Genomic DNA, 17,251 nt, shown 5'->3' on the forward strand with positions numbered 1-17,251 from the left:
AGAAGTGTATGCTGGAGAAAAGCGTAAAGCTGATTAGTGCTGGAGGAGTATTTGTTTCCCTCCAGCCAAAGCCAGCAGGAAAAATGAAAAGGGTGAAAGGCAGTTGTGACTTTGCGTTTAAAAGAAAACCTTTTTTTGCCACCCAGCAGACACCAGTGCATCTTCACAGCAGAAAGCCCTGTAAGCAGTGCCAAAACTTCCATAATTGAACCATTTGGAAGGAAGCTGTATGCCATAGTTACAAGCACTAGTTTTGGGCAAATCTAGCAGTGTAACTTTGGGCATGTGCTTTACTATTTCTGATCCTCAGCCTTCGAATTTGTAAAATGGGAATAATTATAACTTCACCCTCTTTACACGATAGTTGTCAGTACTAAATGACTTAATATCAATTTTACGTATAAGTGAAACTTAGTGCCTGGTATACAGAATAAAGGCTCATTATAGGGCCTCTTATTTATAATTAGGCTGGTTTAATGAAAAGTAACACATCAAAAAAAAAAGGCAGAACATCATTATAGATCTCACAACATGGTGTAATGTCTTGAACTTAAATTTAAGTTTAAATCATAGCTCCACCACTTATAGGTTTTGTGAATTTGACTTACTTAACTTCTCTGAACGTCAGGGTCTCCCTCTTTAAAATACAGATGATAGCCCTGCATAAGTGGCAGCTTTGAAGAAAGCACTTAGCCCAGTACCCAGTACAAAGAGTGGCAGACACTTACTACATGTTTGTTTTTCTAGTGCTGTGGTTCTAAACCACGTTCAGATCACCGGAGAGCTTTTTTAAAAGCCTGAATGCCTAAGTTATGTCCCCAGAGAGTAGTATTTAATAGGTCTAGGGTGGGGCTTGAGCCTAGGTATTTTGAAAGCTTCCTGAGGAGATTCTTATAAGCAGCCACAGCTGAGAACTACTCCCTAGCAGGTGACATAACACACTACTTTTTATTTGTTTGTTTGTTTGGTTGATTGGTTTTGTTTTTTTGTTGTTGTTGGGGTTTTTGTTTTGTTTTGTTTTTTGTTTTTTATATCTGTCCCCGAAAGACTGGCCAGAATATCAGGAATTCTGGGCACAGTCAAAAATTCAGTACACCTGCAGCGCTAAGCCTTTCATTGACAAGAAACGTGCGGCCAAGGAATTACATTCCATTTTATTCTGGGAGGAAAAAAAAAAAAGTATTCAAAGAGTCTTTTTAAAGCCTTGAACTGGAAAGGTGGTAAGAAGTTTAGCCTAAGCCCCAGACATAAAATATGGGAACTCCCACTAGGCTGGGATTTATATCTGGGGGTAATTCTAGGGTTTTCTCCTCCCAAGAGATATAAATGAGGCCTTGAGCATTTAATGTGGGGGAGGAAAAGGTGTTCTCATAATGACACCTTAAAAATCTAGGGTTCTGCTAATGCCTAGGGACAGAAATGCGTCATCTATAATAGCAGGGGCCTGGTGTAGAGGTCTCAGTACTTCAGTTTCCAAAACCCAAGGCTAGGTCATCAAGAACCTTCTTTCTCCTTATAGATTTATGGTATTAGTTATCCCATAAAAGTGGGGTTAATTTTACAACCCAGGTAAAATTTAAGCCAAAAAGACTTCAACATTACTCTAGGATTTATGAAAGTAAACTTGTGGAGTACTTGCAGGATTTTGCAACATTAAAATTTCAATGTCTTTATGTCAGGTGTATGATATATTCATTTGTATTTGTACTTAAAGGTTACATTTTTAAGAGTTTTACAATATCAACTATTTTCAGGACTGAACTGAAGATATTTACCCTTTCTCCACCTTCAAAATGACTGTTTTAGTAGAAAGCAGCTGAAAATTAGTATCTTTTAAGGATCAGCCCTGTCAGATTTTTTTTCACCTGTTTTTCTGTTATGCTGGGCTTTCTAGATTTCCACACGGAACCCCCAAGTGGTGAAGTCCAGAGCCATAGCACTGATCACAGTCCATTTTACAAAGCAGGAGCTTAGTAAATAATTGTCCTTTAAATAAACATCTACTTTGGTAATTGTAAATGCTTTAATAGTAACCATGTTACCTCTGTGTAGCACTTTTTAAAAGCTTTTACATTAGTTGATAGAGTCCTCATGATTATCACTTATTGGGTAGAGAGGTCAGCTATTATCTTCATCTTCTACATAAGAAAACCACAGCTCAGAGACTCAGAGAGATTGCCTAAGGATAGGTGAATGTTAAACCCAGGAGGAGAATTTTGTCCTCCTGACTTTCGCTCTAATGTACTTAAAAAAAAAGAAAAGAAAAGAAAAAATGATAGTTTGTTCAAAAGATTTATTGATTCCAGCCAGTTAACAGAGGAGGAGCATCCAGGGCGGAAGTCAGCCCGTAAATGTAGCAGGTGGCCGCACTTGTTTGGTTGTGGTCTGCCTTTGTGAAACAGCTAGATATTCTGTACTCTGGTGTCTTGTGTTCATTAGAGGCCCTTCTCTGTCTTTTGGAGCTGAACTGCCATCTTGGGTCCTAATCTCGAACCTTAGAGCACCAGCCATTTATCACACCATCAGTAATCACATCACTTTTTAGTGTCTTCTTGCCTTCAGGATAAAGTCTTCTCCCACCACCACGCACACACACACACATTTTTTTTTTTAATAAAAATTATAATTTCGAGGCAGCAAAATTTTTAAAAGATTATTTTTCAAAGTTTTAGGGGACCATGAAAGCAAGATTTCCATTGACATTTTCTCTAGATTTCCTTGGATTAAGTGACTCATTTGACATTCTCCAGTTCGCTGTTTCCCCCAGTCCTCTCTGCAGGGTGGAGATAATGGGTCTTAAGCAGTGAGGAGTCACATAACTGGATTGCCCTCTGGTTTCTCTCCAGCTGCACCTAGCTTCTCACCTGATGGAGCCACCTAATTGACATATCACTTGGAATGGATCTTGTGGATAAAAAGCACCCATTTCTTTGTAGCAAATAAAGCAGAAATAATCTGTACCTAAAAAACAAAAAAATGTAGAACATGTGCCCAGATTTCCATCTCATTTCCTCTTTGCTCTTATAACTATATCATCTTCCAGCTGAGAAAATAAGAGTGTTTTTTTCCCATATTTAAGGATGATTTTTATGCTTCAGGATGATTTTCTAGGGGTGAAGAAAACTTGACCAACATGACCAACAGATGTTTTAAGTGATGGATGGAACTGAAGAAAAGCCCGATTCTTTAGCCTAGTCTTTAGGATACAGCACCCGACTGCACCCCCTAGCGACTGTGAAGGGCATCGCGCAGTGAGCTCCAACTGCATATATGTGTATATACTGCATCATCTAATGTCTACGCTCTGTTTTTAGAGATGAGTACGAAGAAGATGGATTCTGCCAGCCATACAGAGGAATTGCATGTGCAAGATTTATTGGAAACCGCACTGTCTATATGGAATCTTTGCACATGCAAGGGGAAATAGAAAATCAGATCACAGGTAGGTAACACCAATGAAATTGTATTTATACCTTGAATAACTTTTTTTTTTCACTAAAAGTTTTTTTTTGCGCTCCTCTGATGACAAAGGATTAGGCTAGGCTTAGGGGTTAGGAGCAGGGCCATAAAGAAGCATAAGATATGATCTCTGTGCTCTGGAATTTACATTAAAATAATTTATTGAAGGTTGCTCTTAGAGGAAAGGAGGCTTTGAAAAGCCTCACATTCATTCAAACACTCAATAAATATTACTAAGTGCTTTCGGTGTACCAGGAACTGGACTAGGCACTGGGAGATATGATTGTATGGTAAATAAGCCAGGTGTGTTTCCACCCTCACAGTGCTTACTGTTTGGAAGCACACCATATGGAGTGAAAGGGAATGAATTTAGAATCTAGAATTCTGGATGCTAATCCCAGTATTGCCATTACTGTGACTTTAGGGAAATCTCTTACTCTCCATGGAAATCTTTCTTCATCTGTGAAATTAGTGATGAGGCAAAACGATCGTTGGCCTCTTCCCGTTCTATATTTCACCCTTCATTTTTCTGAATCGAACGTATCTTCAATGGAAATCTAATAGTGAAGCACTTTTTATCACACACGAGTTAGGTAGCGTAGGCTACCTCGTATGATTTTGCACACCTGATTCTTTGGGTTACGGCCTCCTTGTCCCTCTTCCGTTAGTGTAGTTAATATTGCCTCTGTGCCTCCTCTGCTTGCAAGCCATGAAAACTGCCTTTATGAGATTCTAATAAGGTTGTCAGCTTTAACAAATAAAAATGCCACGCCAGTTATGTTTGAATTTTAGATAAACAATGGATACATTTTTAGTATAAGTATGTCCCAAACATTTATTCGAAATTCAAATGTAACTGGATACCTTATAGTTTATCTGGCAACCCTAGAATTCAGTAGAGGCAAGAACAAACCCAAGGAAGGCACATAGAGCATCAAAAAGTCCAGCAACTGTGTCCTGCAAGGAATTTAAAGAAACTAAGAGGTGGCTGCAAGAGCTATTTAACCTGGAAAGGCAACTGTAGAAAGATATAGTTTCCGCTTGCTGAAGCCCTCAGGCTTTCGAGAGGAGGGACTTTGTCAAATTCCAGAGAGCAGAAGTAAGAATGGTGGGGAGGAACTGTTGAAGACATAGTTCAACATAATATGAGAACGTTTTAATGTATCTTCTGCTAAGTATTCACAAAAATAAATGGGAGTTCTGATATAAATACTTGGTCACCCATTTATAATAATCCTCTCTTGGACATTTTCAATGGACATCAGCTTACTGAAAAGTATTACACTTAAAAATCCATTTAACTTGTTTCACTCAGCATTTCCCAAACTTATTTGGCAATGGAACCCTAGTTCCTCAAACGCTATTAATATTCTACAGAATTGCTGTCCCGAGGACCATATTTTGGGAAACAGTGTATCAGCAGCCTCGTAGGCTGCCTTGTGAGTTAGCTCTTTGTCAATGGAGGCATGCAGAGGGACGCTGGTGCTCTTTTTGTACGCGGAGACCACACTTGGATATGTGGTTTGGCTAAGCGACCACTAACATTCTATGATACACACTGGAACAACTGAGTTGTGCTCTTTGAGAACTTCCAAGTGAGTGGCCTCATTTTCAGAAGATGGGATCAAAAGTGTTCAAGCCACAAAGAAATTAAACAAGCTACCCAAAGTCATCCAGCAACTAAGAGGCAAAAACTAAATCCCGTGATCAGACTCAAGCACCGCTTTAAGCGAGCTCTGCCCTGCAGCTGTCAAACGTTTTAGAAGCCTCACAAAACTAATAAAAAGTACTGGATGAAACACAAAGTTCTGTTGCTTTGTAGTAAAAATGAAAAATATATTGTACTTTAACCTAATTAATTCTTTTTATTAGGAAATGGTACATATGTAACTTAATCCTGTTTTTTAACTTTGTAGTCAAAACGATTTTTTTCAAGCCTGTGAAAGTAAGCTGCTTAGACATCTGAAATGAATCTCTCATGGCTTTGTCTTTTGAGCACAGCAGAGTCCTTCCACTATGTGTTTATATCTGATACTTGTTGACTAGATAACCGAAGATAAACCCTGGTCCCTGGGAGTTAATATTTGTGTTTGTTTTCCAGCTGCCTTCACCATGATTGGCACCTCCAGTCACTTATCTGATAAGTGTTCTCAGTTCGCCATTCCTTCCCTGTGCCACTATGCCTTCCCATACTGTGATGAAACCTCAGCCATCCCAAAGCCCCGTGACTTGTGTCGCGATGAATGTGAAATCCTGGAAAATGTCCTGTGTCAAACAGAGTACATTTTTGCAAGATCAAATCCCATGATTCTGATGAGGCTGAAATTGCCAAACTGTGAAGATCTCCCTCAGCCAGAGAGCCCTGAAGCTGCAAACTGTATCCGGATCGGGATTCCCATGGCAGATCCTATCAATAAAAGTAGGTGGTAGCCTTGGACCCTCTGTGCTGCCTTGGGGACCAGCAACCCCATGGCAGCGTGAGAACTGGACTTTGATCCACAGTAGTGGTTCCTGTTTGTAGTCAGATTACCTTCCTGTGGGCTGAAAACATACCACGCGGGGGGCTAAGCATTCAGTGGTGGAGTAGATGCAGTGCCTACCTTCGAGGAACTTCTTCAAGATAACAATCTTAAAATATAGTTGCTGGTTCCTCAATGACTTTAAAATAGAATTACCATAAGACCCAGCAATGCCACTCCTGGGTATACTCAAAAGAATTAAAAACAGATGTTCAAACAAAAACTTGTACACCAGTGTTGATAACGGCTCTATTCACAATAGCTAAAAGGTAGAAGCAACTCAAATGCCCATCAGTACACGAGTAGATAAACAAATGGTGGTATATCCACATACTGAAATATCATTCATCCATGAAAAGGAATAAAATCCTATTACATGCTATAACATGACTGAACCTTGAAAATAATATGATAGTGAAAGAAGCCAGACACCATTGTATGATTCCATTTATATGAAATAACCAGAATAGATAAATTCAAAGAGACAGAGCAGATTAGTGGTTGCCAGGGACAGGGGTGGTGGGGATTGGGGGCGGGGTGACTGCTTAATGAGTATAGGGTCTCCTTTAGAGATGATACAAGTGTCCTGGAATGAGAGAGCGGTGAGGGTTGCACAATATTTTGAATGTTCTAAATGCACTAATGGTAAGTTTTATGATATGTGTATCATACCACAATTTAAAAGACAAATATATATACACACACACATACATGTATGGGCTTGCCTCCATTCTCTATCCTGTTAACACCAAAAGACTATTCCTTTGAGCATTTCCCATTCATCTGTAAATAAATTCAGTGGTAATCTTTTAGCTTCCTTTTGGTAGTTAATATGATTTTATTAATTAAATAACTTAATGCAACTAAAGTGCTTAGAACTGTGCTTAGCACATAGTAATGGCAGTGTCAGCATTATTACTATTATTGCTATCATCTTGTCATTACCCATCCAAATTTCAATTTATGTCAGCTCAATTAGACTTTTGCAGTGCTATCAAGTGACAGCCCCATGGTTGCCCAGAAGGAGTCCTTAATAGGCCCTGCTTCTCAAGGGTGTCCAGTCCATTAGCACAAAGATGGCCTTAACTCCTGTTAGAAACCCGTAGTGCACTGCCCCTCATAAACATTTCTCTGCAAATTAGATTCTTTATCGCATGATTCATATCTAAGGCCATCAAGCAGAAATGGAAAGAACAGTTTAGCTTGAACCTTCTCTGAACCATTCACAAGGAAATTACTCCAATGCCCCAGTTCTGATTTTTTCTATGTTCAATATTAAAAATACTTGCGGAGTACCAGTTTTATTCCTGAAGCATAAGCTTTAAATCCTCCCAGGAATGTAACTGCAAGGCAGGCCCTGTGTCCCAGCCCAGCAAGCATGGAGACTGCCCACATGGCCCCTGACCAGCAGGGGAGCCTTGGCCATGGGCTTAATTTCACATCCTCCATCCAGAACTTGCTGGCTGGAGCTCTGGCATCTCCTCTGTTTCTTTCTCACAGTTTAGGCTTTTCTTTTGTGTTTTTCAGATCACAAATGCTATAACAGCACAGGTGTGGACTACCGGGGGACTGTCAGTGTGACCAAATCAGGGCGCCAGTGCCAGCCGTGGAATTCCCAGTACCCCCATACACACACCTTCACCGCCCTCCGTTTCCCAGAGCTGAATGGAGGACATTCCTACTGTCGCAACCCAGGGAATCAGAAGGAAGCTCCCTGGTGCTTCACTTTGGATGAAAACTTTAAATCTGACCTGTGTGACATCCCAGCATGTGGTAAATAGCAAATCTTTGCCTTTATTGTGTTCATTCACCTTTAGGAGAGCCCCATTCCATCCCCTTTCCCTTAGGAGACTGATCGTATTCGTTTGATCTCAAACTATGTTTTTAGGATAGATAAACCTTGCTATTTCTCCATAAAACGCTTTTTAGGGTACCAAAGCACACTCATAAGGAGTAAACTGCTTTTATTCCTGCAGCTATTGTGTTAGTGGATATAACAGGCACCATTTCTCCAGAGGCACAGGTGAAAGAAACGTCTTATCACAATCATTTGTGAAAAAAACAAAAAAACAAAAAAAGACATTACTCAGTGGTTCATGTCCAAGCGCATCTTTGTAGCACAGCAGCTGTATTGAAAGCAGAAAGAGAACGGTTTTCCCTGTGTCCCTGAGAACACCCACAAGATAGGAGAAAGTTATAACCATTACTCAGTTATCCAGGGCAATCTGTGGATAAACGGTCTTTTTGTCTCATCCTTTTACTGCAGAAGTATAGAAAAAAATGCAATTCCTGAATTAATTTGTTTCTTTTTCTAGAACAGGTTTGGAGTGTAGGAAAAAGAGAATGAAACCTGGGGTTTGGTACTCTTTTGGAAGTGATTTATCTTCCTGATCCTAGTTCTCACAGATAATGTCAACTGGGTTTCCCAGGCATAGTGGGAGAGTCAGGATGTCACTGCTAGGAAAGCCACAACAGTAAAATGGAGATAATAATGATATACACCTAAAATAAGAATAAATGAGTAGTTAACTGAAAAAAATCCTATGATGTCTGGAAGATAGTAGATGTTTAGTAAATATTGGCTATTATAATATGTAATCAGCATATAGAAGGGAATCTATTGTTATTAGTGAATAGCCTGTGTATTATAGAGGAATGCTTGCTCTCAGCTTACTAAATATTGTTTGAGAGCCTGCCATGGAGTAGGGGGGTTGAAAGAGTGATAAAATATGATTCATATTACACTCAGAATGCAACACGTATGATGCAATAGAAGTTAGCATAAATGTTATGGAACAAAGAGGAAGCTAAAACATACTAAAGAGGTCCATAAGAAAAAGTAATAAAAATATTAAAAAGAACGCTTAGTGATGAAAATTTGGGAAACTATTATTCTACAATTTCATTCTTATGTGTTACATGTATATGGTAATGTTGTCTTTTTCTACAAATGGTTTTATGAATGGTTAAAGATGCCAAGTTGGAGAAAGGGGTGACCAGACTCCTTTTGTCTTGCTGAGCTTTAAAATGCCTTCATATGCTGCATAAAGAACAAATTTAACTCTTCCAGAGCCACCACTGAAACTTCAGAGAAAATTATCCTATATTTTTTAAATGATTTGTACTTAATAATTTATGACTTTTCCTACATGCTATATTCAGCATTAATAAGAAAGGAATAAAAATAAAATTAGGCTTATAACTATTTACTTAGTTGCCCCATCCCTTCTCCTAAACCAAGTAAGGTATGAAGATCTATAAGAGAGCCAAGGGTGAAAGCAACTTATTGAGCACTTTCCATGTGCCAGGCATGGTGCTTAAAATTTTCATAGGCCTTATTTATCCTTACCCTCACACTGTGACAGTTGTTACTAACCCTATGTTGCTAATGAAGAAGCTGAGGCTTAGAGAGCCTCAGGGTCAACCAGCTAGTAAATGTCAGGTCTACCCAACTCCAAGCTCACATTCTTGCTACTCTATTATGCTGTCTCAGAACACTGATGTGTGTCCTTAAGGAGATCAAGTGAATTATTTTAAGGAAGAAACACTCTGGGTGAATGCCATTGTCCTTTAGGTGACTTCTGACCCTTAATTTTCAACTAATGCCTATGTCAAATAGGGAGGTAATTTGCTCATAAACTAGAAGATTTGTTGATTATCTTATTCAAACTTTATTAGAGTTAGTTTAAGTCAAGATTCTAAACTATACCTTAAAAGTATTGGTTTTCATTTCCATCGCCTTCCTGAAGCAATCAGACCAAACACATGCTCTGAGGGATGAAAGAAACTCTCAAACAGTCTTTCAGATTATAGACAGAGAGAAAGATCACCTGCATCTACAAAACACCTCCCACGTGTCTGCATCATGCTCTACAAAACACCTACCACGTGTCTGCATCATGCTCTGTACTTTATGTATTCATCTCTGATTAAAACTCATAGCCACACTGTGGGGTAGGTGATATTAACATATTCCACCGAAGTTCAGCATTGCTGAAGGACTTCTCTAAATTGCACAACTGATGAGATTAGACCTTGAACCCTTACCTATCTAGATAAGTTCTGACCAAACTCAAAGCTCATGTTCTTTCTTTCAGATACTCTGCTATTTCCCATTTAAGCATTTTTTTTAGAAATAGATAAAGACAATAAGTTCAACCTCTGGATTCCAGCATACTGATTTCCATAATATATTATGACATTAAAAAATGTTCCCTTGCTAATGGAGAAATTCATCGTAGTATTACTCAGTGTATTATTATAGTATTAATCAGTGTAGCGATGTTGGAAACCCTTGGACTATTCCTTTCTGAATGTTAATCTGCAGAGGGCACAGTTGATTCTGAGGACTGGTTAATTCTAGTCATATGAGAGATAAATTTAGATGAAAGTTAAATCTAGAGATGACAAAGCAGTTTTCACCACTTACAGAAATATATTTTTTTTAAAAAAAAAAGAACATTTTCATTTCATTTTAAAAGAAAACAGTTCCTCTTGTATTCTTCAGGCCAAGCCACAAATACATCCATTAAAGGAATAGAGAATCTGTGACATGTGATCAGTAAGAAGCTGCTGAGAAGCCAGTGGCTCCTCAGTGTGAGAATTAAAAAGGACAGCATGTCGGCATCAGCCGTTGTTCCAAGGCAAGCCTTCTCATAATTGCCCCTCGATAGCCACCCTCTACCAAAATGATCATAATGGAGTCCTATTTTGTAACACTTCTTCAGAGCATTTGATTTTCTTTCTCATTTTATCCTTACAAAAATCATGGAAGATAAAGCAGGAATTGCCTGTCATATTTTACCATGTGAGAAAATCAAGGCCCAAGGGAATGGTAGGACTTACCCAAGATCACAAATTATTAGTTCATAGAAACCAGTCTCTCTCCTATCTCTAGGGCCACTCACTGCTCTTTCTTCCCTACCAGTGATTCTCAAATAGAAGTTTTGCCTTCCAGGGAACATTTAGCAATGTCTGGAGATACTTTGATCATCACAGCTGGGTGGGGTTGGCATCCATTGGGTGGAGGCCAGGAATGCTGATAAACATTCCAGAATGCACTGAACATCCCACACAAAGAATTTTCCAGCCCAAAATGTCAATAGTGCCAGGGTTGAGGAACCCTAGGGCTGGATAAGAATTATATAATTTATACTATAGAATATACTATATTGTATATATTGCATGTATTATACAACTTAGACTATAGAATAACAATAATTTTTAAACAGCAGTTACCATTTATTGAGTGCTTACAATGAGCCAAAGACTATGCTAAGAGTTACGCATTAGCTCATATATAATAATAGCTCTATATCCCTACGAGTTGGGTTTAATTCTACCCAAGAAAAGAAACCTGAGACTTGTAGGGGTTAAGTAACTTGTTCAAGGCCACATGATTAATAAGAAGTGGATCCGGAGCTCAAACCTGTAACTGGTCTTTTAAACTCTCTAATTTATGTATGTATGTGAGTGCGTATGTATTTGTGTATATATGTAGGTAGATAGATTGATAGAAAGATACATGATAGATGATAGATAGATAGATGATAGATAGATAGATAGATAGATAGATAGATAGATAGATAGATAGATAGAGAATAGATAGAGAATAACTTTTTATCTTACAATGAGTTGTAAGCTTGTGGGGCAAATTTGAAATGAGTCCTTTTCCACCTCCCTCCCAAATAAGATGGAATCTCATGGGAATGTTTCTGCATTCTTTAGTTAAGTCAAAGTTAAGGAAATTTCAGACTCTCCATGGGGTTTCTCATTTTCCTACTGATAACTTTTGTTTTTGTTTCAACTTAGTAAGGCTAAAAGAAGCATAGGCCTAATTAAATGCAGAATGTGAGCATTTGTTGTACTTTCTAGAATAAAGGCAATTGAAAACACTCTGCTACAGATCATTTTATCTGTGAACTTTCACTCTAAGACAGAACATAAAATTAAACACAACCAAATATGTCTGCTGAGAATTCTGGGAATTGGCCCTACTAGGACTGCGTGCACGTGCCTGGGCAGTGCTTGGGAAAGTGAAAGGACAGAGGAGAGTTTGGGTAAGATCTGACCTCTCAGCCTCCCTGTGTTTTCTTTCCTATCCCGGGCATCTAACAATTAGAATAGTTAATTATATGTTCAGTCACTCACTCACTGAAACCAGTATGTGTGGAGCTTCTGTCTACTATGCTTCAGACTTTGTGAATAAACTAGATCAGACCATGCCCTTATGTGGCTTACAATCTAGTGGAAGAATCGGATGAAAAAAATATACGAATCACATTAAGCACTGCTGCATGGTTCCCAACATTTATGTGCTCTGTTACGTGCTTTGCATTTTAATGATAACTGCTGCTCGTTGAATACTGTGCTAAGTTCTTTATACCAGCATCTGGCCTATGACTTAGTTTATGCTCAATAAAATATATTGTATTAATTAATCCTCATAATTACCAGAGGACAAAAGTATCATCCGCATTTTACTGATGGAGATGCTGAGATGATATTGGTTTTACTACAGCCAAGGGTCAAACCAGGTCCACAGGACTCCAGGTCTAGCTCTCTGTTCACCATGCTACGAATACTTAAAAAAAAAAAAAAATCTAGATTATTCAGAGAAATAAACTTTCCTTTACCATTTTCCTCTTCCCCCTTTGATTATGAACTCTTTAAGTCTTTGGGACGATGTCCACTGATAATCTTATTTGCAGTTCCTCAGGTACAGGTACGGAGCCCCCAGCCACAAAAGAAAAAAAAAAAATCTACTCTGAAAGACCCCAGGGTGTTTGACTTAGTCTAAGTCCTGATATGGACAAGCTCCCCCAGCAGCTCCACCCACACCTTGCAGTGTTTGCCCTGTTCCCGTTAGGTCCCCGCTTTCCTCCCTTCCCGGCAACCCCAAGTCCCCAGTCCTCAGAGTTGGCTATCTTCCCTGCAAACCTCCATTCACTACACTTCCACCTCTATGGCCACCTTCCAAGCCAAATACTCTGGGTTGGATGGAAACTAAGTCGAAAAAGAAACATTTGCCTGTGTTCTTTCTCACTGGCACATAGGCACACCTCCCAGGTTCCCTGTTTCACCATAGCCCTTATCATTGCTTTTCCATGTATCTCTGGGGGCAGAACTGTGGAAAACGTCTGCTTCTCTGAGAGCTCCCTTTGCAGTGATTTGGTGATTTTAGTTTGCTCTGTTCTACCACATGGTTTATGTTTTCTGCCCCACTAATCGAGATCCCTTATTTGTTTCTTTCTTGAATTGTGTGGGGAGGCAGAACCTTGACTGTATTGGTGTTCTTATTTTCAAACTTTGGCCCTTTATTTTATTCTAGATCAATTCCTAAGGCCATATTTTATTCTAGCTCCAGTTCTTCAGGTAGCCAACCCAGCATGTGTGATTCACCTCTAAGTGAAGGTTTCTCCCTCTACCAAACAACCAGAACTTCCAAGCAGCAGTGTTGTTTTAATTCCTAAACCAGCTTCACTGAAGAGTACCCATTGATAAGAAAAGTAGTCAGCCTTTTGGCTCCATTTGGAGTTTTTATACCTGGCCTGTTGCTTTTGTATTTCCTTTTAAGTTCTTGTCTTGCAGCAGTTTGCCAAAGGGCGTGTTGCCCAGCTCTGTGCCTGAATAGCCCTGACTTGTCCTGTAACCTCCCAAGCACCCACCCTGGGTTCTGCTTTGTCACAAACCATTTTCTACAACGCCGTGGTTTACAGTTCGGGGCAAGGCAGATGTTTTCCAGATTGTGAACACTGCAGTTTTTAACTCACTCTGTCAGCAGCCTTCTCCCATATTTCATAGAAGACCTGTTGTAAGGCAATTTGTCTTTCAGCCATTTCTTCAAACCAAAATTGAACGTTACAGTGAATTGGATGGTGGGGAGGGGCAAAGGAGGAAGGATAGAGCATCGCTTTGTGTAGTTTGAAGCTTTCTGGAAGAGTTATTTTTATACTAGAGATTTTCAACATGTACTTCGGTCTTTAGTCTTTATACATTTTCAGCAAAGTAAAGAACAATAGTTACCCAAAACATATAACTAAGTCATGTTACATAAAAATTTTGAACCATAAAATAGTTTTCTCTCAAAGATTTTTTTTAATCGTACCCAGTATATGTTGAGTCTTTACCTAGTATGTCAGCTACTCTAGCAATAAGTTTTTGGAAGCTCTCAGCGCTTTGAGCCAACCAGTATGCAAATAGAAAGTACTTCTAGTCATTTTAACCCTTTGGTGACAGAATTCTGGTGTAACACCACAGCGATTGTTATTATTGGCTTTGTATCAGTCAAGTTTCTAGCAGGAAGTAAAAGGCACGAACGAACAGACTAAGGAGAATTTTATAAAGAGACTGTTTATAATGGTGGTGGCAGAATTAGGGGAAACCAATAAGGTGCAGGACCTGGGGCTAGCAGGAGTAGGAGACATTACCATCCGGAGCCTGGAGAATCAAGGCAATGATTGATTGGTTATCCTACCTCGAAGAGTGTGGGTGAGGCCGAAGAGAGGGCTGTCCAGTGCATGCTGTGCCCTTTGGTAGAGGGATACAGGCAACTCAGTAAGGAGGGAACCAGGGGAGAAAACACATCACCATACTCTCTCCTTGCTCTGGGCATTTCTTCTTATCTTGCCAATGACTAGCATTGGCTGAACCTAACTGGAAGCCAGAGGATAAGGATGCCCATTAATATGGTTACACGCACAGAGCTCAGCCTCTGTATAGCCAGTGCTGGGTAGACAAGAACTGAGGCTGGACCTGGTAGGCTGAGGGCACTCAGCTTTATATCAGTTGCTTCGTAAGAGAATTAAAAGTTCTCCGGGGCCTAAATAAGGTATGTCAACTCAGTTTACAAAATTAGAGAAACTCGAGAGGAACCATAAAAATTATCTAGCCTCTGCTTGAACGTTGCCAGAGACTTCGAGAGACAGGGACGTATCTCTACCCAAAAACGGTTATGGGATGGCTCCCCCTGCTCAAAATCGGCTTTTGTAAGCCAGAAACCAAAACTTGTATGTGAAATCTCCCAATTTTTAAAAATGTCCACTAATAAAAAAAAAGAAAGAAAGGAAAAACACCTAATAAGGAACAAGTCTATGTACTGAATCTACTTTGTAAATCTGGTGTCTTTTTTCACCCAAATTTGAAGATATCTATCCCATCTTTCATTTGATTTTCTATTTGATCTAGAGTATGTAGCTCTTCTAACTTTTCCTTATTCATCCTCCTCCTCTGGATGTTTCTTATTTTTTCAAAGGCCTTCTTAAAAACATAACTCTTAGAGGAGAAGACACTTTGCGTTGTCTTTTAATCAGAACAGATCGAAGAGAACCATGATGTTCTTGATCATGACCCGGTATTGTCAGTGAAGGGTATTTTGTTGCTCTAAGTGCCATACATGAAAAAATTTTGGAGCAATGTTATCATGCTGTCTCTGGGTGCAACTGAGCATTCAAGTCTTTACTAAAACTTTTTAGTATTTTTATGGGGGTGAGGTTGTTACATCAAAAGTTAATTCAGTAGATTTGCTTAGTCACGGATTTTTCTAGGCAAGGTCTTTAATCTAATTGCAAGATATAGCATGTATTTGTAAAATTTCAACCATTGGTTTTGGGTCATTATTTAGCCTGTTGTGTATGATCATCTACAATTTTATTTCTATAGTTAGTTAGATATCTTCCCTACATTTGGGCCATTTTCAGGTTTGAAACATGTCGAGAGAGTGAATGGCTGGGCCCGGCATGCCCCACCCAAGGCCTAATTACCACCATTTCTCCTTTGGCTTCCAGGCTTATGCTTGAATATCACTGTTGCAGGCCCTTATCGACTACAGACTCACTTATTTTGTAGTTTCCAAATAATAAATGGTGGCAATTCCTGTTCATTTTCTATGGTTTTTAAAAATTTTTTAGATAAGATCATAATTTAACTTGTTTAATTTCCTTTGAATTCTAAGGTTCTGTAAGATTCCTTCCTACCTTTGCCATATTTCAGATCTGAGAATTTTCTTTTTTTAACTCAAAGTAATATCCCAGATACTTTTTCACTTTATAAAAGGACCTCTTGAACAAGAAATCATATGTACCTTGCTTTAAGCCCAGGATAAGAGACTCTTTTCCTGGGGGTGGCTCCAAAGTGTAGTGGTTAGCACGTCTGCTTTACATGCAGAAGGTCCTGGGTTCACAGACCAGGCTCCTGGTGCACCATGCCCCCGGTGTACACTGCAAGCATGTGGGAGGAGATGCCCTGCCTTCAGAGATCCAGTTCTTAAGGAAAAATGGCAACATCCATAAGTCAGGGGTAGAAATGGGGGGAAGGGGAATCAAAGACGGGAGAAGGAAAAAAAAAGAAAGTCTTTTCTTTATTATATTTAATTAATAATCAAAGTATGGAATATCATTGTAAAAATAAAAAAGGAATGTCAGATGTGAACTGTGATACCAAATTGTTGATTTTTAAAAGGAAATGAATCATGCGATTCAGACTAAATTATTGGTTTCAAAAATCCCAAACATTTAACTTGGTGTAACTAATATGTACATTTAACTTTTAAACAGTTATTCCAAAGTATTAAAAATCTTCACCATTCTAATTTTCAGCCAATTCTATTTGCAACGCATTGGACGTGTCCATTACTCTTTAAAGTGCATAAGAAAAACAATGTCCATTGTTCTAATGTGATTCTAATAGTTTGATCTCCATTAGATATTAGCCTTCATTGAGAGGGAACCTTGGACTCTTCAGAAGAATGATGAAAAACAATTTCATATAGTATGTTAATATTTATTAGTAATATAATTTTAAAAGCACAGAAGTATTGAAGGCAGACAGGCTTGCATTTCAACCTAGACTCTACTGCTCTTGAGCTTTGTCAAGTTATTTATTCTTTCTCAGCCTCAATTTTTCTATGTGTAAAATCAAAATAACGCCAAGTACCAGGTTAAAATGAGGAATTAAAATGCCAATACATTGAAAAGAGGTTAGACAAATGTTAATTTTCCATGATTAACATTAGTTGTTCTCAGAAATGTTTTTATATAAAGTTTTTTGAGTCAGACACGGACTCCCCTTCCAGTCAGATGCAGAGAGCTGTGTGGGAAAGTAAGCCAGTTGTATCTGTGGACTTATGATAGGCCTGAATTTGCTTTCTGTCACTTCTAACATGACCACGAATTGTTCTGCTTGATTATTTCACTTGGCAAGAAGACATCGTGCTCATTTGCATATCCTCGGTGTAATCAGAAAGAGCCAAGTTTAACTATGTTTAAAGGATTTAG

General features: G+C 38.9%; 1 protein-coding gene across 1 annotated transcript in view; it reads left to right on the forward strand.

The window, feature by feature from the left end:
* Positions 1–17,251, forward strand: part of ROR1 (receptor tyrosine kinase like orphan receptor 1) — a 367,166-nt gene that overhangs the window by 327,495 nt on the left and 22,420 nt on the right. The window contains exons 5-7 of the mRNA XM_016140401.2: positions 3,315–3,442; positions 5,561–5,878; positions 7,506–7,751. Of these exons, the coding sequence (XP_015995887.2) occupies positions 3,315–3,442; positions 5,561–5,878; positions 7,506–7,751 (692 nt within the window). The remainder of the gene's footprint in view (positions 1–3,314; positions 3,443–5,560; positions 5,879–7,505; positions 7,752–17,251) is intronic.

The sequence above is a fragment of the Rousettus aegyptiacus genome, unplaced genomic scaffold, assembly GCF_014176215.1.
Source record: "Rousettus aegyptiacus isolate mRouAeg1 unplaced genomic scaffold, mRouAeg1.p scaffold_m13_p_1, whole genome shotgun sequence".
NCBI classification, from domain to species: domain Eukaryota; kingdom Metazoa; phylum Chordata; class Mammalia; order Chiroptera; family Pteropodidae; genus Rousettus; species Rousettus aegyptiacus.